The sequence below is a fragment of the Culex pipiens genome, chromosome 1 (assembly GCF_016801865.2).
Source record: "Culex pipiens pallens isolate TS chromosome 1, TS_CPP_V2, whole genome shotgun sequence".
Taxonomy (NCBI): domain Eukaryota; kingdom Metazoa; phylum Arthropoda; class Insecta; order Diptera; family Culicidae; genus Culex; species Culex pipiens.
In genome coordinates, this window is record NC_068937.1 from 54,257,981 (window position 1) to 54,283,946 (window position 25,966).

The 25,966-nt window shown below is 38.1% G+C and overlaps 1 protein-coding gene across 2 annotated transcripts; it reads left to right on the forward strand.

Annotated features, from left to right (window-relative positions):
* On the forward strand, positions 1-24,347 carry LOC120432642 (G2/mitotic-specific cyclin-B3-like). 2 transcript variants are annotated; one of them, XM_039597891.2, is made up of 5 exons: positions 1-228; positions 17,508-18,035; positions 22,226-23,306; positions 23,373-23,703; positions 23,769-24,347. In XM_039597891.2, the coding sequence occupies exons 2-5, from the start codon at positions 17,959-17,961 to the stop codon at positions 24,053-24,055; spliced, it is 1,776 nt and encodes a 591-aa protein (XP_039453825.1). In that variant the 5' UTR covers positions 1-228; positions 17,508-17,958; the 3' UTR covers positions 24,056-24,347. The 2 variants fall into 2 exon arrangements, with proteins under 2 accessions (XP_039453825.1, XP_052563198.1); XM_052707238.1 differs by lacking the exon at positions 1-228 and adding an exon at positions 17,279-17,414.
* The last annotated feature ends 1,619 nt before the right edge of the window (positions 24,348-25,966 follow it).

Consider the following 25,966-nt stretch of genomic DNA (forward strand, 5'->3'; position numbering starts at 1 on the left):
AAAGAGCAGAGCGCAGATCACAAGCAAAAAGGCAGCCGTTTGAGAGTGGACGGACGGACGGAAAAACGTAATTGTTTTCCAAACGCGCACACGCACAAACACGAGGTTTTTCGTCGCCAAATTGTTTATCAATAGTTAGCGGGTCCGACTAAAGTTTTGCGCGGTGCCGGGAGTTTAGTGATAAGTTACGCGGTGGTGGTGAAATTAGTCGATAATTGGGCGCAAAATGTAAGTCGGCTTTTTTTTTTCGCTGTTCTCTTTTCTTTTCTGTTGCATTTAAATGTCCGTTAGATTTGTCGGTTGGTTGAATTGTGCGTGAGGCCGAAGGAGGAATAAAATGGCCAAAGATTGGGAAATGATAGCAAGAGTTGGAGGCTTTTTCCGCTAATAATGTAGAATTTTGCAAATTAGGAATTTTATAACACAAAAAAACAATATTGTAAAATAACATAGAATTCCAGTAAATGCAATTTACTGAATTAATTAACAGTTTACGCAATTTTATTAAATTTATTTCTTATAATTGAAAACAATTTGACATCCAAGCAAATATTACTGTGCAACCCCGATATTTCGACACGACGCCATCAGCATCCATTAGTTTGGCAAAGGCGTTATGCCTAACAAAATTTAAAATTGACAAACTGTCAGTTTTACGCACACGCCACCATGTAAAAACAAAACAATCAACAGCTCTCGGGCAAATCGAGCCAAGCATTTCATTAGGGCACAAAACCAAAAACCGCGATTTGAGAAAATCGCTTGCAAAAAGTGGACAACTTGCTTCAATTCCTATTTAAAAAGAAAGCTTGACTGGTGGTAGTTTTACTGATGATACGATAAAACACATCATTATCCTCAACTCTGCTTTAATGCTTTTTAATTTATGTTGATTTCCGCAATAAAACTCATAATTGGAGCCTAACATTTCATTAGGGCACAAAACTTTTGTAAACAATAGTGTATCCCTTAGTGTATGCACAAGGTGTGAGAGGGATACACTCTTGTTTACAAAAGTTTTGTGCCCTAATGAAATGGTAAGCACGAATTTTAAAAAATCTCGTTATTGGGCCCTTTTAACTTTCCAACTGTTGTTCATAATGGGCCCTTTCTAAATGCAATTTCGAAGAGAACTGAAAGGGCACTAAAGCGTTGTCACCTGATTGTTGTTGTTAATGATGTTTATGGGCCTTTTTGTTTAGTTAGAAATAATAAGGAATTCAGCGGAAATTTTGATAATTGGTGAAGTTTTGTGATCGAATGGTGTAGATAAGGTATGTGAAACATAAAAATTCTTCAAAAGTGTACTGAACAGCAGCCGCGGGCCGTATTAAATATTGTGTTTCGACGAAGTTTTTCTCTGCAGAAATCCTTGGTGAAACGTAAACCAAACCTTGGTTTTGAAGTGAATTAGTGTTAAGAATGTATGAAAAGTTCACTTTATAACATAGAAAGTTCCTTAACCACGAAAAACTAACGAAAAAGAAAAGGGCACAATTGAATCAATCAATTGCTATCAATCTGATTCTTGGAGGGCATGTAGGGAGTGTACTAATGAATGGAATAGTGGAATACTCCCAAATGTTTACGTTTTGGTTCTGTGCCCTAATGAAATGTTTGGCTCGATTTGTTCAGTTTTCGATTCTGAGTCTACGAGCTTTCTGAGAAAAGATAATTTTTTGAGCAGGATTATAAGGCTTTCTAGTAAGAAATTTACTAACACATTCAAAGTATATTTACATGGCAGCTGGACGTTTGTTTGCATCAGATTTCCTATCTCTTTCTAGCAAAAGTTTTTTGTCAGGCGACTTCTAGCTGTTTTTTTTTTACTGACCAGCCAACATACTTTGCAGGGCTGTGACAGCTCGAGCTCAATCATAGAGTTATCTAAACCCGATCTCACGCACACTAGCACGCCATTCGTTTTGCTGGAGGGTACAAAATTTAACCTCAATCTTTTTCGTGTACGTACACGCAATACATGCGCACGTAGATAACTCTATTGTTTGCATCAGGACACTTTGACGAGAAATTTGTCATTTTTGGGTTAACATATTTTTTTTTTCACTGGGCCTAGAAAGCCTTATAGCCCTACCTCAGTGTGGAAGGCAAAATGTACTGACGTGAGCAGGATAGACTCTTTGTTAACACTCCGACACTGGCCAATTTACATTGTTTTGCTGGAATTCTTATCGTTCATTTTTCAAAAAAATCTTCAAGCTATCAATGTCACCCGGTTTGCATTTTTATACGTGTTTTGTTTTGTGGGACTTACCTTATTGTTTAATTTTTTTTTTCTTAAAAATTCCTAATCATAACCTACAACTTTGCCGAAGACACCAAATCGATCAGAAATGCCCTTCTCAAGGTAAAGATTGGTCTGGGACTGAACCTAGGCCTAGTAAGATGAGAGAGGCAACCACGTTTATCACTACTCTATCTACTCCGACCCCGTCAATGCATTATCTGGAGTATGAAAAAATACTGCATAGGGGAAATATACCCATTATAATCACTCTAAGCCGTTCGACCAATTCTCATCACTTTTGCCGTTTTCCGCTATTAAATCAACATTTTCAGATGCATCAACAATGGAGAGTTGCTTGCTCACTTTTATTTGAGCTATTTATTACTTTGGAACAGTCAAAAACACTTTATGATAGCTGTAATTCATGATCAAAGTGCTGATAGGCCGATAATAGAAATAGGCTGAGAAAGGGTATAGTTCCCCTACTAATTTTGACACAACAAATACAGGGTTGTTACGGACGGCGCGGATCGCGCGGATGGCGCGTTTCGTGCGGATAGCGCGGATTTGGTGCGGATTTGCTGACTTATTTTGCTCAGGCGCGGATTTCGCGCGGATGGCAATTTTGATAAATACATAGATAAATACATAGAATTACTTTCAAGTTATTAAGAAAAATATTATCAAGAATTACGAGAATTTAATTTTTTCTTCCATTGAGTGCAATTTCAATTTCTTATTAATAGATTTTTTTCTTAAAATGTTTGTTTGTATTTTCTTAAAACGAACCGTCGAAAAATTAAGATGAAGATTATGTAGAGATTATTTTTTAAACGTATGGTTGAGAATTAAACCCGTAGAAGTATTTTTCTAAATTTCAATATTCTTTGCGAAAAATAAAAAGATCAGAACATTTAAAATTCATGCTCCATCATTCAAAATTCAAATTTCGAAAATTCGAAGCTTTTTTTATATTTTAATAGTTTTTTTAATCAAAATTTTTAAAATTCGGATTAAAAAATGTTCGAATTTCTAAAATCGTAATTTAAAAACGTTACTTAATCCACCTAGGTGAATGGGGGCTTCCTCTTCTCGGTTCATACACAAATAAATGTATTGAGAATGTACATGTATATATAGAGGCGATTCGTTGATTGAGTTCTAAAATTCAACTAAATTGGTAATATTATTGTTCACAATGATAAAGCTTAATTTTCTGGGTACAATGACCCTTTGTACGACCGCAAAGGATTTAAAATGGATTTTTAAAACAATTTAAAATAATAACTTTGCGATCCTTTTTGACTGAAAGCAGAATACTTAGTATATAGTCTAGAGACTTACTAAATCGAATGCTATTCAATCCGAGTAGAAGTAAAATACGCCCATGTTCGTCGACGAAAATCCATGTAAGCAATGCACGCGAGTTTTTACACCGTGACGGCATAGGGGGATGGCGTCACTATTTTTAGACCACGTTTTCCACTTTTTCTTATCGAAACCGACTACTTTATCGACTTCATTTTGCTGGGCGAGATAGGACGCCGTCTATTTTTAGACGATGACTCAGCACTTTTGCACTTAAAAAAACCAGATGGCAGCACGATGTAACGCCACGTCCCTATGCAGTGCTCAAACGAGTCAAAATTTCCGTAAACTCTCTCCTTCTCACGCCTTGCATTCCGCTCTCACCTTCTACAGCTAAAGCGAAAATTTAAGAAAGGGTAAAAAGTGTATCGCTAACGGAGTCGATCGATGGCTCATGGATAGGTATCTAAGAACACATTACATGTTGTCATTTCCCGAAATGACTTGACTTGTCTTGGCTTGGCGAAGACGTTTTTGAGGCTATTCTGGTCCTGATTTAAGGACGACAGAATCTTAGCGTGCTGGACGCGATTCACAAAGGGAATTTTATTTCCTAAAATGACATTCGAAGCACGATGAAAAATGCTTTCGAGTGAAGTATAATAGTTCTGGGTTTTTTAGCCGGATGGGCGAACCAGCATGTGATAATGCATTGGTATCGTCAAAAATAGCAGTTTAGTGCAGATATTAGCGACTAAGCCTAATAATTCGTCGAGATATGTATCTCATTGGATTGGGTTTTGAAAAAGCTTTACAAAAATGTGCAACATGCCGAAATTTTGGTTAATTTTGGCCACGTTTTAGTCGATTTGGAGGCGGCTGAATGCAAACAGTTTTCTTAAAGTGGCTGTAACTTTGGCTAATTTCAATGGATTTTTGTCCCGTTTCAGCCGTGGATGGAGGACATTCCAGACTACCTAGTTGTGCAAAAATGAAGCAATTTTGAAAATTTTTCATCGTTTTTTGTTTTTCCATTTTAGTTTTGCAAATCGTTTTTCGTAAATATCTTTTGACAGGAAAGGGCTACGGGGAAGATTTTCAATAGCGACTTATCGGAAGCTAAGAGGGATCGAATGCAACCGGAAGTGTCCAAATCCGTTCAGCCATTTCCGAGAAATCGAAGTGCAATTTTTTGGCCAATTTTCAAGTGATTTTATATGGCATTCCTCGGAGAGGAAGCCAAAACTCGGGTTCCCCCAAAATAAAATAATCTGCCGTAAACCAATTGCGACCAGTTGGTCGCGTTCTTGTTGCACTCTTCTCAACAAGTCGAGTCGGCGTAGTGAGCTAGGGCGCGCCCTAGAATTTTATTTTTGGCCGTGGGTTCGAATCTCGTTCTCTCCCGCTCGCTCTCTGAGCTGATTTGTTTTTTTTTTTCTCTCTGCGCGTTGTCGAGCAATCTTCCGGCCGGAAGGTGCTCGACTTGGTTTTTCGAGCAATCTTCCGGCCGCTCGACTTTTGGGGCCATGCTGGACCTGATTTGAGGTCGGCGGAATCTTTGCATGCTGGACGCAATTCACAAAGGGAATTTTATTTCCTAAAATGACATTCGAAGCACGATGAAAAATGCTTTCGAGTGAAGTATAATAGTTCTGGGTTTTTTAGCCGGATGGGCGAACCAGCATGTGATAATGCATTGGTATCGTCAAAAATAGCAGTTTAGTGCAGATATTAGCGACTAAGCCTAATAATTCGTCGAGATATGTATCTCATTGGATTGGGTTTTGAAAAAGCTTTACAAAAATGTGCAACATGCCGAAATTTTGGTTAATTTTGGCCACGTTTTAGTCGATTTGGAGGCGGCTGAATGCAAACAGTTTTCTTAAAGTGGCTGTAACTTTGGCTAATTTCAATGGATTTTTGTCCCGTTTCAGCCGTGGATGGAGGACATTCCAGACTACCTAGTTGTGCAAAAATGAAGCAATTTTGAAAATTTTTCATCGTTTTTTGTTTTTCCATTTTAGTTTTGCAAATCGTTTTTCGTAAATATCTTTTGACAGGAAAGGGCTACGGGGAAGATTTTCAATAGCGACTTATCGGAAGCTAAGAGGGATCGAATGCAACCGGAAGTGTCCAAATCCGTTCAGCCATTTCCGAGAAATCGAAGTGCAATTTTTTGGCCAATTTTCAAGTGATTTTATATGGCATTCCTCGGAGAGGAAGCCAAAAATCCGACATTTCTAAATTCAGAATTTTAAAAATCTGAAATTCAAAACTCCAAAAAACTAAAAAATTCTAAATTTAAAGAGAAATTCAAAATAAAAAAATAAAAATAAATCAAATTATTTTTTTTTGCTTAAATTCTTAAATTCTTAAATTCTTAAATTCTTAAATTCTTAAATCCTTAAATTCCTAAATTCTTAAATTCTTAAATTCTTAAATTCTTAAATTCTTAAATTCTTAAATTCTTAAATTCTTAAATTCTTAAATTCTTAAATTCTTAAATTCTTAAATTCTAAAATTCTAAAATTTTTAAATTCTTAAATTCATAAATTTTTAGAAGAAAATATTTCAAATATTGGAAATGCAATTTGTTTAGAAATGAAATTTTAATGAGAAATTTGGAATAGGGGAAATATACCCTTTCTTAGCCTAATTCTATTATCGGCCTATCAGCACTTTGATAATGAATTACAGCTTTGATAAAGTGTTTTTGACTGTTCCAAAGTAATAAATAGCTCAAATTTAAGTGAGCAAGCAACTCTCTATTGTTGATGTATCTAAAAATGTTGATTTAATAGTAGAAAACTGCAAAAGTGATTAGAATTGGTCGAACGGCTTAGAGTGATTAGAATGGGTATATTTCCCCTACAATCTGTATTAAAATTCATAGATTTTGAATTTTTTGAAATTTCGAAATCTAAAATTTAATCATATTAAAATTTTAGATTTTGTTTTTTTTGAGCTTATATTTTTAAAGTTAAAGTTCATTTATTAGATTTTTCTTAAATTTTTAAATTCCTATTTTGTTTATATTGGTCAAAATTATTGTTAAGTCACTCTGATTTGCAAAAAGATTTTTTTTTGGTGACACTTTTCTGGACGTCTCTTGAGGTATTTTATGCAAGGAATATTTTCTTTTTTTTATATCTTCAAACATAAAACGAGTATAATTTTTTTTTTAAATACTTTCTGTATTAGTTTTTTCTTTGGAAATAATATTTCTTGAATGCTGGTCGCGATTTTTTTATATGGCGCGGATTTGGCGCGGATTTTTGTTCGACCTTCCCGTAACAACCCTGCAAGTAGAGGATATTATTCGAAAACGTGGCAAAAGTTGTTGACCCCACACAACTTAAAAAAGGAGTGATCCAGCTGCATGTAAAAGGCCTGGATGTACAATAAATATTGCATTATTTTATGCAATTTTATGTAATTTTACACCCTGAAATATGTAACCCATCAGTATGGGAAATCTACTTGACCGAAATGTCAAGCCCATATATGCGTTTATCTCTTCAGCTTTTCATCGGTCTGATGGCCGAGTGGGCTAAGGCGCCAGTCCTTACTGTTGGTGCTGGGTTTGAATCCCGTCGGTTGCAACTTTTTTTTGTGTTTGCAAAAAATGTACATGCAGCGTGTGATATTAAGTGTCTATTTTGATGAAGGTGATGTGCATGCTTTTGCATGCGATTTTACCATCAAATTTTTTTTTGCTGTGCAGAAGAATGAAAATTTCTAAACAAAACATTGGCAACATTCTGGCCACACTGTCCTAAGATTTTCAGATAAGATATATGAAAAACGTATCTGGCAACCCTGTCCGAAAGCCCTCCCACTGAGAATTTTGGCTCGAGCCTCGACTCGATTCAGGCTCCAGCCAAAAATCTCAGTGGGCACTTTTTATGTGTCCACGTGGTTTATGAAAACTCCCTCGTAACTGTCAAACAACCGGTCTTCTTAAGCTTCCGATATTTTTGCTACCAATCGGGTTCATTAAATCGGATGCCATTTGAATTCTTATAAAAAATTTAAGCTTCTAACAGTTTTGTAGTTGTATTGTAGTTGTGCTTATATTTATTTTTACAAAAAATGTGTGATTGAGCTATTGAATACCATGTTCCAAACGGCTAAGGTAAGCGCCATTTCTCTTTCATAAGCAAGAGTGCAGATAGTACGGATTTTTAAACCTGTCAACAACTCTTGTACCAGCGATAGAGTCTTGAGTTTGATTTGTGGAAATTGCCTAATTTTTACGTAATCCTCTAGTGTTGAGAACCGACTTGTTGAAAAATTGATTAAATCGCGTGTCAGAGCAAGTTTGTTTGATTCTATTTCATTTCTTCACATGATTGCGCAACCGTGCAAGCGTCTTGCCATGCTTTCGAATTTATGTACTCCCGGAAATGCATTACTCCGTAAATGTCACCTTAAATTACGCTCACTTATCGATTCGTTTGGCTCTCATTGAAATAGCGCTAATAAATAACGTTGTCCCCTTCGATTGCAACAATTTCTCTCGGGAAGACCCTTCGAGACAGCTGCAGCAGATATCCTGAACCAATACACTGATTGATGCCGACAAGATTCTTCCGAAGATGTTTGGCTGCCAACCACAGAAGGAGGGAATCCTTGAGGCAGGTAGATTTTCAGCTTTTTTCACAGCTTTCGATCGTCCTTTCGCTTTGGGGGATCAGCTGAAGTCTGTGTGTTGTTACCTGAGGATCTTCTTCTGTAGTTGTGCCTAGTTCAGGGGTGCGTATTTTGGCGCTAAGATCCGAATTGCCCCTTTTTGAGAATCTTAAGGTTTCCTATGGGTAGAAGGTACATCAGCTGCTTCTGCTCCTGCGGCAAACAAACAAGTCATGGTAATTATTGGCAGTTTACTTCCTCGGTGAAGTCGTGTGAGTGCCAACCTGAAGATCCTGATTTTTGGACGATATTAAATAATGCACGTCAACGGCCACCGGTGACACCTTAACCTTCGTCAACGAATGGGACAGTTTTATGGCGAGCCCTTCGTAGAGCAACAACAAAAAGAATAACATGAGAATCGCGAGTGAAACCAACTTCCCCAAGAATTCCCAGACACTGGAACCAGTTTCGCACTTGGTGGGGAATGCACCACCGCGAAATTAGCGAAATTCCTGGCTTTTTGGTTTGGCCTAGCCTTCCATCAACGACGAAGTCGACGTACGAACGGGTGTCATTTTCCCAATAAAAATAAAACTCCGCGTGGAAGGCACAATTGGTATGCAAGTACAATGGCTATTTAACTAGAGCATAATTAGTTCGCGCTGTCTAAAGGTAGAAAATTTATTCCTTGAAATCGTCGTCCTCTCGTCCTCCCTTAGGGATTTCGATGAGAAACCAGAAATCCTGGCTTCCCATTCGGCGAGATAGAGCCCCTATCCTTACGGGGATAGGAGGGCAGCAAACAAAAAAGTCAAAATTCGGGCTTGTCAAGAAAGGACTCCGGAGGCACACACATGGGCACTATTTTACATAAATGTAAATTTGTGTGTATACATTTAACACAATATGTAATGCACATCAGATTTTTTTCTTATATAGATTCCAAATTATTTTCATTATCGATTTTCGGGTAAATACATCGGAGGGTTCCTTATATCCTTTTACTATTACATTCCTTCCTCCAAAACATGCATCGATATCACCTAAGTGGTAATAACTTGAGATAGGGTTGCCAGATATTCGAACTTTTACACATGTTTGAAAGGTCTCTTGATTACCTAGTCAACAACAGGTTGTATAATGGATCTGGACACAGTTTTGATAGAGATAAGGCTGGTACAAATATTTTTAAAAGTTTTTGTCAGCCCCACCCCCCCTTCAAAATTGGCCCGAAAAATCAGGGGGCAAAAAAAATATTTTTACAATAAACTTCAAAATTTCAATGAAAATTCAAGTGCAACTAGCTGAAATCAAATTAAAATACATTCTCCTGCGTTTAAATCATTTTTAGCATGTTGCATGTTATGGTTTATTAAAAAAATCTTATGATTTTTTGAAAATTTTCGATGCAAAATCTTTTTTTTCGATACAATTTTTGTTTTTGTCAGATCTTAGATTTTTTGAAAACTAATGATTGCAAAACAACTGAACTAGTGTAAAATGCATTTTAAAACACTTTTTTCATTTAAATGTGAAGACTTTGGCTTGTTATTTAAATTTTCATATTTTTTTTTATTTTTTTGCCCCCCTCCCCTTGACCTCGGCCAGGGCCGAGGGACAAAAACTTTTTTAAATATTTGCATCGGCCTAAGTGAAATCCAGCTTCAAAAGAGCACAAAAATATCCCTTAAAAATACATAACTTGTGACAGGGTTGCCAAATCATCGAACTTGTAGAGTCGTTTGGGAGTTATTTTGATTACCTCTAACAATAGGTCGACCCGGACACAGTTTTCATACAGAGATCCAAGAACAAACATATCACCTAAGTGGTCATAACTTGAGACAGGGTAGCCAGATTTTAAATTTTTTGGACTCGTTGGAAAGGTTACGCAAAGGTACGGCCTTCCTTTTTACAACAAATTCGAGTTCTGCTACCCCACTTTGATTCAAATTTTAATAATAGATTGTCTATTAAATTCAGGATTGAAACGGACAGCGCGGATTAGCTGGCTAATTTTGCTTAGGCGTGGATGTAAAATTTGATTAATACAATAATTGAGAGGGATAGAATTTCTTTCAAGTTATAAAGAAAAGTATTATCAGGAATCAGAGTATTATTTTGAATTTGCGCTTCGATTTCATAGAAAATGTTACTGAAACAAAATTGAATTTCCTTCCGAAAATGTTTTTTTTTGTATTTTTGTATTTTTTAATTAGAAACGTCGAAATAATCTTCATGAAGAGATTATGTTGTTGAATTTATTGTTGAGGATTTCTGAAATAAATTTCTTACTGCACTCAACTCATTTTTTAACATCTGCTTACCAGCTTTGAATATTTTCAAAATCTTTTGAGTTTTTATTTTATGCTGTTTTGGTGGCCGTACTGTGCTCTCAAATTACAAATATGAGCTTCAAGATTCTTGGGGAAAAAATAGGAATTCAAAAATAAAAAAAATCAAATTAAATTTAAGAATTTTAACATTTAAACAGTCAAAATCTAAAAATTCTGAAAATTAAAAAACAACCAACAAAACAAAATAATATACATTCTCAAATACTTAAATTCTTAAATACTTAATTTCTTAAATTCTTAAATTCTTAAATTCTTAAATTCTTAAACTCTTAAATTCTTAAATTCTTAAATTCTTAAATTCTTAAATTCTTAAATTCTTAAATTCTTAAATTCTTAAATTCTTAAATTCTTAAATTCTTAAATTCTTAAATTCTTAAATTCTTAAATTCTTAAATTCTTAAATTCTTAAATTCTTAAATTCTTAAATTCTTAATTTCTTAAATTCTTAAATTCTCAAATCCTTAAATTTTTAGAAGAAAATATTTCAAATATTGGAAATGCAATTTGTTTCGGAATGAAATTTTAGTGAGAAATTTGGAATACAATCTGTATTAAAATTCATAGATTTTGAATTTTTAGAATTTCGAAATATAAAATTTAATCATATTAAAATTTTAGATTTTGATTTTTTTTAGCTTATATTTTTGAAGTTAAATATCATTTATTAAATTTTTAAATTTTGTTTATATTGGTTAATACAAATTTTTTGTGGTACACAACACAAGGATTTTTTGCTTTCATTCCTTCAAACATAAATCGAGTTTCATTTTTTTATCAAACACTTTCTGTATAAGTTGTTTTCTTTGGAAATAACATTTCTTGAATGTTGGTCGCGTTTTTTTCATATGGCGCGGATTTGGCGCGGATTGAGTTTTCGGTTGGCGCGGATTTGGCGCGGATTTTTTTTTCGAATTTCCCGTAACAACCCTGAACTTTATTTGTTTGTGATTTTTGTGTTCCTTCTGGTGGAGCTCTGGATTTTTGTTTCCAAATATTTTTTTTATTTCATAAAAATGAAATGATGAAACTCTCATGTATGTTTGTCGCGAAATTATGTTTGGTAATATGACGCGGATTGGGTTTTGGGACGGCGCGGTTTTTTTTCGACTTCTCCGTAACAACCCTGAATTAGCAAATGCATTTTTTCAATACTTCATCACCGCCATCTTGACTTTAAAAATTCTCGACAGTCAAAACTAAGATAACGAAAAAAAAAATCGGTTAGATTAAAAGTATTTTTTAAGGTCTTCAGATAATCGAGGTTGGACTCTATGCGTCCGATTTTCAATGTCACAAAATGAAAGTATCGTGCAGATTTCCGATCTTTCGAATAAAAATATTTTCAACATTTTCAGATCAACGTCAACATTTGAAAAATACCAAAACATACAGTTATTTCGATCATTTGAAATATTTTTTTTGAGCTTCTTAAAAGTTTAATAATTTGTTTTAATTTAGTTTTAGTTGATAATAACAAAGTGTTTTACCCTGGGCCTTGTAAAGTCAAGGGGCATGATTTGATCCTAGTGCATTAGTTAAAATTTGGGTATACATTCTATTTTATAAGCACTATGGACACCACTTCATGCTACGAGAACTCGCTTTGTCGCAGCCCCAGGGCTTAAGCGTTGACCGATAAGCTGTCTTCGTGAACTAGGTAGTTCTCCGATAGTGAAAATATCACAATTGCACAAGACACCGCTGCTTCTGTGACTTTTTCACTATCACAATGTGGGATTTAGGTGGGACTTCAGGATAGTACAATTGATTTGTTGCTTAGCACTAGCATTTAAAATAAATCTGTATCCTTTCCAAATCTATTTGATGATAAATTTAGATGGAAATGGTAAGTTAGAGTAATGCTGTCAATAAACTTTGATAGATGTAGAATACTAGGCATTCTTTTATGTCAAATTGTCCATAGAGTCTCGATCAATCAATAATGTAATGATATCGGACAAAATTCGTTGATCTGTTGAACTAACGGTTTTCGGATTATGGTTGTATTGACCATTGTTGCGAATCGAGGAACTACGGATCTTTTGACGTAAATGATCATTTCTTTTTAAAATCGCGATTTCTATCCTATTTGTACATTAGTTCAAAAATTTTTATTGTTTCTGATAGAAGTAGTACTACAACAGTTAAAGGAACGTTTAGTTTTGAACATTAAGTTTAGAGGATTTTAGATTAAAATTTAGATTTTCAATCCAAAGTAGTTAGCAAATGAATATTTGGACTTAAATGAATAATTGAATAAGTTGGACTTATGAATAACACACAACTGTGCATTTATTCTAGAGTCAGATCCATACAGCGTCAGTGTTTATTTGGTCGAAGTGTACTAATTCATTGGCAGATCTGATTCTAGTTGTAATGTACGACAAGACTACTGACGGACGTGACAGGACGAGGGCCCAGTTTAGAGGTTTCAACATCAACGATGTGCGGCTGGACCACCCTCCCAAAAAAAAAAAAAAAAAAAAAAATAACAAAGTGTTTTAGTTAAGAATTAAAATTATTCATAATTAATTCCCTGGGCCTTGTAAAGTCAAGGGGCATGATTTGATCCTAGTGCATTAGTTAAAATTTGGGTATACATTCTTTTTTATAAGCACTATGGACACCACTTCATGCTACGAGAACTCGCTTTGTCGCAGCCCCAGGGCTTAAGCGTTGACCGATAAGCTGTCTTCGTGAACTAGGTAGTTCTCCGATAGTGAAAATATCACAATTGCACAAGACACCGCTGCTTCTGTGACTTTTTCACTATCACAATGTGGGATTTAGGTGGGACTTCAGGATAGTACAATTGATTTGTTGCTTAGCATTAGCATTTAAAATAAATCTGTATGCTTTCCAAATCTATTTGATGATAAATTTAGTTGCAATTGTTAAGTTAGAGTAATGCTGTCATTAAACTTTGATTGATGTAGAATACTAGGCATTCGTGTATGTCAAATTGTTCATAGAGTCTCGATCAATCAATAATGTAATGATATCGGACAAAATTCGTTAATCTGTTGAACTAACGGTTTTCGGATTATGGTTGTATCGACCATTGTTGCGAATCGAGGAACTACGGATCTTTTGACGTAAATGGTCATTTCTTTTTCAAATCGCGATTTCTATCCTATTTGTATATCAGTTCACAATTTGTATTGTTTTTTTGATAGAAGTAGTATTACAACAGTTAAAGGAACGTTTAGTTTTGAACATTAAGTTTAGAGGATTTTAGATTAAAATTTATATTTTCAATCCAAAGTAGTTAGCAAATGAATATTTGGACTTAAATGAATAATTGAATAAGTTGGACTTATGAATAACACACAACTGTGCATTTATTCTAGAGTCAGATCCATACAGCGTCAGTGTTTATTTGGTCGAAGTGTACTAATTCATTGGCAGATCTGATTCTAGTTGTAATGTACGACAAGACTACTGACGGACGTGACAGGACGAGGGCCCAGTTTAGAGGTTTCAACATCAACGATGTGCGGCTGGACCACCCTCCCAAAAAAAAAAAAAAAAAAAAAAAAAATTAAAATTATTCATAATTAATTAAATATTATTTAAAAAAAACTAAAAAAGTACAAGTTAAAAAATGCGTTTTTTTTATTAAAAATATTTAAATATAAATTCAAACAAATAGGCAGCACTTATTTCAACATACAAAAATCCTAATAAATGTCTGTACATTTCGTGCTTGCCATTTCATTAGGGCACATAACTTTTTTAAACAAGAGTGTGTCCCTTTCACACCTTATGTAAACTGCCATTTCGTGCTTTCCATTTCATTAGGGCACACAACTTTTGTAAACAAGAGTGTATCCCTCTCACACCTCATGCAAACTGTCATTTGAGTGAAAGGGATACATTATTGTTTACAAAAGTTTTGTGCCCTTTTGAAATGTTAAGCTCCATTTGAGTGAAAGGGATACACCACTGTTTACAAAAGTTATGTGCCCTTTTGAAATGTTAGGCTCCATTTATTTTGAATTTATTTACTTTTTTTAATATTAGGATTGATTAGAAAAAAAATAAAAATATGTTCTAAAATATATTTTTCAAAATATTATTTTTGCGATATCTTAACTTAAACCGATTTGGCTCATATATGGCACAGAAGAAGAGAAAAGTAGCGTGTGGAAAGTTTTTCAAAAAAAGAAAATCCCTTGTCACCGTAGGGTCTTTACTTCTGTAAAACATATTATAAAAAAAAATATAAATTTTGACTGTTACAAATTTGTTTCAATGTTTTGTCCCTCAGCCTGTTTACCATTAGTTAATTAAGAGAACCTAAGTTAGGTTTAGTTTATTAATGTTAATTGAATTCAAGCAGAACACACAATGAACATTAAAAAAGACAATGTCTTAAGTAACGATACGGACTAAATAAATAAATAACTGGTGTCGTAACGACTTAATATTAATTATTCTAAAATATCCAGATTCGATTATTCGATGTTTGCACATGATCATTTCGAGGGGAAGAACAAACTTTTGGGTAACTAGTAAAACGTCCACTTTTAATTGTGTCTTTCTTATCTAATCTAATCAAATCCTAGCTCAGCCAATATTTCGAAGGGAGCCTGGAGAAAGCCTTAGTTTAGATTACGCTCAGCCTTCCTGTCATTTATTAACATTAGAAGGGCGCCATTGCATTAAAATGCATTGAAACATCACAGACAATAAAGTGGCCAGGCCTACTGCGTAAAGTATACCGCAGAGATGATTCGTTGAAGTGGGCTGAGTTTGAGCACGGAGTGTTCATACAACAACACAATTCTGAACAAAAACTAGAGCACTCAATATAAACAATAACAAGAGCCGTTAAGCTGATCGTAGTCTCAAAATTTGGTTCAATTTTCGACAAGTTGGTACAATCTCAACGATCAAAAACACAAAGTCAACTTAACTCACTTCAGTATCTTTGCCACTCTTTCGAAGTTGATGTAATTCAACTCTTACAGAATCTAAACAAAAGTCATGCAATGACAACAACAAAAATGTGTCTTCTTCGTAGCTGGGTACCCAACAACAACAACAACAGTACACAATTTGACGCCACATCATCTGGTTTCGATTTCGTCTTCGCACGATTCCCTTTTTGGCAATGACCTTTTTTTCTTTTCATGGATTTTTTTTTTGCCGACCAGGCCCCCCTCCTTCTGAGGATCTTGGCGCGCAACAAGCAAACAAGTCCGTGCATGCAGCGCGAAATCACTACTGCTGCTGCAAGTACACACAAATACACACGAGAAAGGATATTTGGCAGGATCTTTAAGGACGGTTTAGGTAGAACTTTACCGACTGAATGCAACAAGACTCATTGTGTTGATGGTGGTGTGTGCTATGTATCGGATTTTTGGATTGATTTTTTTTTGGTTATGTAGGGTAAAGATGCATTTTAGTGTCCTTTGAAGACTATTTAATTTACCAAACGCGAATATAATAAGTCTTCTCTTAATACTGTAAACCGGGGTGACTTTGATAGGATTTCAATTTGTTTTTGGAATATTTTCCAACAGGTAAGGATTTTCTCAAGATTATAATTTTTAAACATGAACTGGGGTAGGCCACATAAAGTCCATTCACTATTTTGGAGAAAAAAAGTGTTTTCAATAGTGTTTAGAAAAATAGTTACGTTTAAAATTCTTAGTTTAAATTCCGCTTTCATAAGCTTTTTAACACAATACATATAAATTTTAGGTAAAAAAGCACGAATCACAAGTTTTAACATTTTACATGAAATTTGATCAACTGAATTGCCTATAAATTTGGAGATTGTTTTAATTGTGTTTCAAAAACACATATCATTTATTATTAACAGACTAATTTAACCTTTTCCTATTGGAAAATTGTCCATAGAATCCGAAAATGCATTCCGATTCAAATACATATTTGACATTGAGAAAATCATGACACTTTGGGAAGTTTAAAATGATGTCTTTCATCAACATTTTCTTAACTATAGTTAACTAATTTTTAAAACTTTCCAAAATTTCTTTTTGAGGTACTTTGAACACTTCTCTACCCCGGTGATTCTAAACAATTTCGTACGTATTTTAATTGTACTCTTCATTTTGCGGAAACCGCAAACCTATCAAAGTCACCCCGGCTACCACGTCGTTTTACGGTATAAACTATTATCCCGAATACAACGGTACTGAGTAATTATAACAAAAGATATTATTATTATTACATCAAAAGATTTGATTTTGTATTGGTAAAATGAGCTATAAGGGAGGGATGGAGCGTTTGGAACGGTATGTCCACGCATCCTTCCTCGCTTGTAGATTTTGTGAAATGTGATCCATTCATTGAATATCAGGGACTAAGTTAAGCATGTATCAGCATGAGACAAACTATATTTTCCATAATTTCGCTGCCGCTTTCATATTGTATGCCATTTCTGGATGTTAAGCCCAATAATCCACCGCTTACCCTACTCCTCGGCTTTCGTTCTTTGTTTCTTTCCAAAAACTTCTTTTCTTCAACACAACTATTTCGTCTCGCTGGGGATCGATCCTGTTTTCGTGTCGCTAGCATTGTTGTTGTTGCTTGATCCTTGAGACTGCCCAGGCTTCACCAGTACCAGCTTGTGGCGCACGCGTCTGTATTTGTAAGGACGACATCTGGCCCCTTACATATGGGTTTAAGGGAGAAAAAAAGTACGCGCGCGCTCACCCTTCTTTGCCCGGCGTGCCTCGACAGTTGTCGAGCATCCCTCGTGGAACGATGGCCGTTTGGATCCGTTAGGCCCTGGCAATGAACCACCTTTTTTAAAAACACAGATTTGCTATTGTTAAGCCGTTATTGTTTGTTGCTTTTGTTTTGTCATTGTTTTATTTTGTTGTTGTTGTGTGAGTATTTTTTGTGCGATTCAGAAAAGTCAAATTTACCTTTCAATGACAGTAAAACGTATTTTCAACCGTCATTTCTCTTTTTTGTTTCAGGAAATCTGTGCACTGGTGCTAATATTAGTTAAATTTATAAACTGAGCGTGCGGTGAGTTGCTGATCGATCAAAGTGGCCTTGGAGGAGAAAATCTGCAAGAAAATATTAATCCAAGTTGTCAACAAAGGCAAAAGGAAAAAAAAACCGAAATGTGTTTGGCTAGTCGAAAGCAGTTCAATATAGCTAGCTAGTGTTTTATCAAAAGTCGAACAATTCGCTCAACAAAAAAAAGTAGAAAGTTTTACACCATCAAAGTTCCTCTTAGCAAGTAAAAGTACGCGTGTTGTGAATAGAGAAAAAAGCCAAGCTGTGAATCAAAGTGACAGTTGCGGAACACCGGTTTCTCGAAGCCAACTGACAGTTGTTTGGTGAAGCGTGTCGCATTGTGTTTGTTTGTTAGAGGCCACCTTTGAAGGACCTCTCGCCTTCGAACGAGAGCAGCTCCGGGGAATGAAAATGGCCCCGGCAAAGCAGAACGGAACTACGGCGGCGCTGCTGCCACTGATCAGAAAAACCATCTCCACAAGGTGAGTGTCGTTGGAAAGTTTTGTGAATTTGCACTTCTATTCCTACATCCTAGATCAGTGTTGGCAGATACATCATGAGTTGTTAAAAAGTTTCTTGTAATGTCTATCTAACGAAGTTACGGACGTCAATTTTATCAAATCCCATTGCATTAATAAGTTACACATTGCCGGTGGTTGGAGATTCGGGGGACGGCTCTCATTCATGTGCTGAGCGATGAAAACCGTGACGCTGAGTGTCAACAAGCGGTAAGCAAAAGTGGTGAAAATCTTGGGCCTAACGGGCACCTAGCTTTTTGCTTTATTTCTAATTTAGGAGGAAAAAGTGAATGACCCTTGCCCACCAAAATGAAGATAATGACTGCATGTATCATTCTCAAGTGGCAGATTCCTGCCAGGTTTGGCAAAATGCACAATTTCTTTGAATTAGGTTTTATAGACCCAAAATAGGGACAAATACCCTAAATTTCATTTTTGCGATTCCGTTTTGGGAAAAAAAGAAATGTACCAAATCGTCGCCATCGTGCTAACTTGTCGTACGTGCATTTTGGTCCAGATTGAGTTAAGAACGCCATTTTGTGCAGCTCACAATGCCTCACCTTTTGACCTTCACAGATCCCCAAAATTCGATTTCAATCCTGAGATATTCAACAAAAACCGAAAAAACTCCGTGCATTTTTGTCACTTTACATATGAAAGTAGTTTCAATCTTGTCGTGCTATCTTGTCACTCCCTGAAAATTGATGTAAGTGCGACAAAAGGCCAAAGGGATTTCAGGTCAGGAAAGTCAGGATGCGTTTGTCGCACGTACAAGCTAGACTACCGTAAACATTTGTAATTATAACTCGGAACTCCAGCAACCGACTTCAACCAAACTTCGGGACAATGCACAGAATGGTCAGCCAAACAAAACGTGTTTGTTATTGTTTACATTGCGTGCTCTCGTTTTTGTATATTCAAGGTCAAACATTAAAATGCGTTTTTCTCGGAACGTCAAAATGGCGGGTGCGACAAGATAGCACGACGACGTCGAAATATAACAGTTCTGAAAAAATCGTAAAAGCACTCCTCAGAGCCTCGTTTGATAAATGTAAAGTGTAGTTGACCCTAAAAAAAAATACATTTTTAAAAACATTGGCAAAGTTACATAAAACACCCTCAAATTTTCAAAAAAATTTAAGAGTTCTTCTATCCAATGCTTTTTTAAGATCAAACATTGGTTGAAAAATGAATTTTTGGCGATTTTTCAGATTGAAGCCCGTCTAGAGGCGGGGTTGGGTTGAAGAGGAAGAGGGTTATTTCGAATACGTTCGAATAAGCGAGTATTCGATCAGCGGACATTCGAAGTAGTGAAATTAGAACTAACGAATCCGCTCTGTACTGATAACAAGGAAAATCATAGATGAGGAAAGGTCAATGCGGATGGAGAGCAAATCGAGCTCAGCATACCCTCCCAGTAGTAAGTAAGTGTAAAAAACCATTGAAAAATATTAAAAAGACAAGAAGAAAAATGAAAAGGTAGGGAAAATTCTCGGTTGTTTGGCAGGTTTAGTACTTGCCCCTAACTCCATCCAACTCGCTGATTTTCACTATTTTTTGCGAAACTTTTGATAGAAACTTGCTTGCTCACTTCTTATTGAGCTATTTGTCACTCGATTTCAGTTGAAAAAACTTTTAATGAGCTGCAATTGAATGTCAAAGTGCTGATATGGCAACATTAGGGGCACGCTGGAATTATATGCTGTTCCCCTAGTATGTCAATGCGGGTTGATCGATGATATTCTCACAAATACTGATAGAAAAATCACTGAAAATCATTAATGCGAGAAAGGCGGTGCAAAGGCTGACGAAAACCGAGAGAGCGAAGGCAAATAAAGAACAAAGGCCTACTACCAACACCACCAGCAGCGCGTGTAAGAGTGAGCCTGTGATGCCAGGAGACTTTCTCTGGAAACGGTATTTTTGTTGTTTAAATCCCGAACGTTTGTTTCAAATAACATGAACTGGCAGCCACAAAAGGCATCGTTCTCGTTAGACGATAATAGCTTTTGGTGAATGTTTTTTTTATTTAACTTTTGGAGTAATTGGTTTTAGTAAATTTCTGGGAACAATCCGGATTGTCGAGCATCTTTCAGACACCACCGCTTAGAGTGAAAGGAACGGGTATATTTCTAGATGGTAGGCATTAGCTGCTACACCGACAGATCAGCTGAAATTAAACAATGAATCAAATATGGTTAGGAGGAGCTCACCATCGTTCACTGTTTAATCTTTGAAGATCCCTACTTTATTTGTCAATACCGGCGCCCTCCCAAGAAGGGTGGAATGTTAGTCCGCTAATTGAAATTGCAGACTCATCAGCACATACCTTTTCGTTATATACCTTGTTACGATGCCGGAGGTGAGTAACAACAATGCGATGACAGCTTGACGTTGGAGCCGTTGACTCCACAGCATCTCCTTCAAGCATCACGGGATTATTATTTTTTGGTTAGTAGGATAAGATATTGCCTTTTCAAAGCTTCCGAGCTACGATGCTATGGGAAGAACTATCATAATAGAGCTTTCCGAGCAACGATGCTATGAGAAGGTCTTTTTATCTAACAAATGGAAATTTCGCTCCACAATTAACTCGACGACCAAAAATGTCAGCATGTCTTAACGATTATATAGAAATGACTTTTTCACCGAGAAAATTTTACACATTATTCGAAAAATTAGTGAACAATTTACACGACGCCGTGCCTTACGATCAACGATGTTATAGGAAGGGCTTTTATAAATAAGAACAAATAATTAAGATTAGAAGCGGAGTAAGCAGGGCAAGTTCCACATACACAGCGCTCAGGCTGGCAGTGATGTCGGTGGTGTGTGGTCAAATTTGGTGAGAGCGTTCTTATTTATGTTTTTATTTTCATTATTTCATTACTGCATTTTTAACATCATAAAATTTGCCAACCAAAGCCTACTACTTCAATCTTCGGTGAAGTATCCCATCAATACTTTTCCCCTTCCAAATCCGGATACCGTTGATCGTGAGGAGTCGACCAAAAGGAAAAATTAATGGTAATGTGTCATTCCTGACGCATTGAATTTCCTTATCGGCGCCAACCTAGCTTTTGCGAGCTTTTTGCTCGGCTAGAGTACGGTCAACCAAGCTATGCTAAGCTAAGAACAATTAATAAAGATTAAAAGCCCAAAATACACCAATCATTCAACAAAAATGACGCTCATGACACAAATAATCCTGTAAAGCTACCGCGTGGCCTCACCGCCCGCAATCGACTCTATGATGCCATTTATAATAACACAGTTCAACAAAAAAATCAAATGTTTCTTGTCTCTGAGACGAGAATATGTGTTCCTAGTAGATTTTTGCCTGCTGAATCCGAATCCGGGTCCCGAATTGCTCCAAATGGTCCCAATTTTGAGATACACCCGTTTGAAATGTTAGTTTAGGCCAATATTAGCTACTTTGTCGACTATTTTACAAAAGAATTATTGAATAAACAACTAAACCAATACATGTATCTTAAAGTTCACGTTTTCCCCTTTCTGAAACACCCCTGGTTTTTAGAATTTGATTGTTTCTACGCATATTTATAGCCATTTGAAAATTAGAATTTGACTTGCATGCAAGTTGGAAAAACTTGAATGAGAACCAACTGAAAATATAATTTTAAAATGGCTATAAATATGCGTAGAAACAATCAAATTTAAAAAACCAGGAGTGTTTCAGAAAGGGGAAAACGTGAACTTTAAGATACATGTGTTGGTTTAGTTGTTTATTCAATAGTTCTTTTGTAAAATAGTCAACAAAGTAGCTAATTTTGGCCTAAACTAACATTTCAAACGGGTGTATCTCAAAATTGGGACCATTTGGAGCAATTCGGGACCTGGATTCGGATTCAGCAGGCAAAATTCTACTACGAACACATATACTCGTCTCAGAGACAAAATCTTGTTGGACTGTGTAATCATATCGCCCCATACACACAAACAGCGACACAAAAGGGACGAAAATTTCAGGACTGCGGAGGTGGAATGTCATCTGATAGCCATTAAATTCTTATGTAATTTGGTTAATTCTGAATTGGACAGACCCACCTTCGGACGTTTACCGTAATGTTGTTTCGTTGCAAAAAAGCATTTCCTTCTTTAACATCTCTGTATTTCCTCTCCTCTCCCTTCAGATCCAAAGCCACCACCGTCAGCCAGAACCAAAACACAGATGACGCGCAGCAGCAGCCACTACAGCGCGGCAAGCGGAAGGCCGACGTCAGCCCGCTCAAGTATGACCGGGGCGTGAAGCGATCCGCGCTCTGCAATCTGACCAATGCCGCCAACGTCCCAACCACCGAAAGCGACTCCGATGCCGGCGGTTTCAAAGGCCTCAAGGTGCAGAACGTCAATGGCGCCACCGGCAAGGCCACAACAGCCCTGCTCCAGGTGGCCAGCAATATCGGCAACAACAAGAAGACTGCAAAGACTGTGACAGAGGTGTTCACCAAGCCGGACCCCGACGGACCAAAGACCCGCGCGGCAACCAAAATCTTGACTCGTGCTGCCAGCCGGCAGAAGCTCGACACTGGAAGCAGCAAACCGACGGCCACCAAGACCAAGACCCTGACGGCATCGATCGGGCACGCGCTCAAGGACCAACTGTCCGCAATGACCACCACCATCGTGAAGCCGAAAGAGATGACGGCCAACGGTGGGTCCAAACTGGCCGCCACGAGCCAGGCCGCGCAGCAGGGCAAACCAAAGCGTAGAATATCGAACGAGTTTGAAAAGACTGAGGACAGTTTGTACGTGTCCGCGCTGGAGGACATCACATCGAGCGGTTCGCTGCGGCTGTCGGACAATTTCGGCTCGCGGTCGGCCACGCCCAAGGATTCGGCCAAGGACGCCAGCCCGTCGACGGGATCGCCACAAAAGCGCACCCCGGACGGCGTCGAAGACTACGATCTGGTCAACTGGAACGACGTGTTCCAGGTGTCGCACTACGCGCACGAGATCTTCCAGTACCAGAAGGATCGCGAGCCGACGTTCGCCATCCCGGACTACATGACCCGGCAGCCGCACATCAGCAAGTGGATGCGAGCGCTGCTGGTGGACTGGATGGTGGAGATTCAGGAGTCGTTCGAGCTGAACCACGAGACGCTGTACCTGGCGGTGAAGATTGTGGACATTTATCTGTCGCGGATGGAGATCCAGAAGGACTCGCTGCAGCTGCTGGGCGCGGCGGCGCTCTTTATCGCGGCCAAGTATGATGTGAGTGCGAAGAAACTGTTGCCCCGAATTAAAACTCATAGAAACAATTGCATTTTCCCCTTCCAGGAACGCGTCCCGCCCACGGTAGACGACTTCCACTACATCTGCGACGGCGCGTACCAGCGGCGCGAAATGATCCTGATGGAGATGACGGTTTTCAAGACAATCGGCTACGACCTGGGCATTCCGCTGTCGTATCGCTTCCTGCGGCGGTACGCCCGCGTCAACCGCATCGACATGCCCGTCCTCACGCTGGCCCGCTACATTCTGGAGTTTTCGCTGATGGATTACGCCATCGTGCAGCTGAGCGACTCGAAGCTCGCGTGTGCGGCGCTCTTTATCGCGATGCGCATGAACAACATGCCCGGCTGGAACAAGACGTTGGAGTTTTACTCGGGTTGGTTTCGTCGAGGACGCGCCGTCGAACCATTTCCCCCCTAACTTTTTATCTTTCTCTTCCAGGCTACAAAATCGAAGACTTTGCCGCGATCGCCGTGCTGCTGAACAACATCATGACCCGCAAGCCGAAGGAATCGCTCAACACCGTCCGCCACAAGTACTCGCACGAGCTGTTTTTCGAGTCGGCCAAAAAGCCCTTCATCGCCGACCTGCGGGTGCTGTTCGACACGACCGGGCTCGAGCTGACCGCGATCCAGCAGCTGCAGGTGCCGGCCTCGTCGCTCTCGATGACGGCAACCGTGAGTGGCAGCAGCGGCGCCAGGTCGACCGGAACCACGACGGCCGTTTGAGGAAAGGAACGGGAGAGTCAAGCTGTTTTGTGCCACGCCACCGTAGTTAGTCGGAATATTAATTACCTACACAAAACGTATATTTTTAAGAGTGCGATCATTCTTTTTTCAACAAATCATTTGAAGAAACAACAAAAAACAATGCTTAACACAGAGTGTCGTTTTCTTTTCAGTTTCCCCGTTTTTTCAGTTTGTTTTATTATTGCAGAATCTTTTCTTTCTTTATATATTGTGTTTTTCCTCCTTTAAAAAAAACTTTATCCCCTTTTGTTTGAGTTTATTTCCCTTTTTTTAAGAAATTAGCCAAACCCACAAATAGATCTCGAAATTGAATTTAAAACAATTGTTGGCGAAGGTGACAAAATATAAAATTATTTTTAACAAAACTAAAAGAAAACACGTTTCGGTTCGAAATTTGCGCAAACTGCGCGTAATGGGAAAACTGGTTTATTTATTTGTTAAGAGGATTGCGTGGAAACGAGGAACATACAAACATTTCTAATAAAGTGTGCGAAAGTGCACGCGCTCAAGGAAAAAAGTAGTGCTAAGACGGTTGCCCCGAGACGTGTGCTATACAGGCGGGACGAAATTGAAAGAAAAGATCGAAATAAAAGATTGTTGCGATAGTTTTGGAACCATAAAATGTGTTTGTTTGATTTTATCCCTCACACAAATCCCAATCTGCCTGAGTTACGGTGATGTTTCTGTATTCGAAATGTCTAACACGCTCCGGATACTCCAACCCTCCCTGCTGGAGGAGGGAGGCCTTCCACGTTGGACCTGGTCATCTCAACCAATCAGGTGCAGATGTCGAAGCCGATAACGCACGTTGAACTGTCGTCGGACCATCTGCCGGTCTACGTTACGATCAACGTTGATGTTCCAGTCGCCCCGGCTGGAAGACTTGTCCGATGCTTCGACAGAGCGAACTGGAACAATTTTCCTCGCTCGATCGAGCGGGAGGTCGACCTTAACGCAAGCTGGATCCACACTCTAGATCGCTCGGAGATCGAGGACGCCATCGACAAGTTCACCGCCATTCTCAAAGCTGCTGAGGAAGCCGCTGTCCCTTCGCGTAGGATCCTACCTCAGAAGAAGGACATTCCCGACGAGCTGAAGCTGCTAATCCGACTGAGGAACGTGCGGCGACGGGACCCGCTCATCAAGCCTGCGACGTGGGACGACGAGGTCAGGTACCTGGGTGTGGTGCATGACAAGAAGCTGAAGTACGACAAACACGTGAACTACATCATCGAGAAGGTGGATCGTTCCACCAAGGCGCTCTACTCCCTGCTTAATCGGCGGTCGAAGCTGAGCATCAAGAACAAGTCGCTAGTGGTCAAGTGCATCATCCGTCCAATGCTGACCTACGCTGCTGCGGTCTGGGGAAACTGCGCCAAATCGCACCGTAAGCGACTCCAGGTGAAGCAGAACAAGCTGCTCAAGATGGTACACAACCTAGACCCGTGGTACCCTACCGACGATCTACACGAGCTGGCCGGCATCGACACCATCGACGCAAGCATCGAAAAGGCAACGAGAACCTTCAGGACTTCCTGTGGGATGTCAACGAACCCCCTCATCGAAGCACTCCTCCGTCAACAACTGTGATATTAGTTTTTAAGCCAAAAATAGATCTAGGATTTTTTCTCAAAATTTATTTTCCCTAAAAGAGCACTCAGCTAGCAAAATCTAAACTTAGAAATATGTACCTTCCCTGCAAAGGCTTATGAATTGATCTCAGTTGAAAGGTTCTCCAAATAACATCCTGGAACTGAACTGCTAAATTCTAATTCTAATAAAAATCAGAGAATTAGTACAATATTATTAATTCGTGATAATTTAAAGTTCAATCTAAACTAGGACGGCAGTTTTAAGATATCTTAAAAGAAATTAAAAATTGTTTTTGTT

Bases quoted from the DNA above. Each gene is read 5' to 3' on its own strand.
- LOC120432642 (XM_039597891.2), top strand. From the start codon at position 17,959: ATGAAAATGGCCCCGGCAAAGCAGAACGGAACTACGGCGGCGCTGCTG. The intron at 23,307-23,372 runs GTGAGTGCGAAG...TTCCCCTTCCAG, and splicing joins TTATCGCGGCCAAGTATGAT to GAACGCGTCCCGCCCACGGT. The intron at 23,704-23,768 runs GTTGGTTTCGTC...TTTCTCTTCCAG, and splicing joins GACGTTGGAGTTTTACTCGG to GCTACAAAATCGAAGACTTT.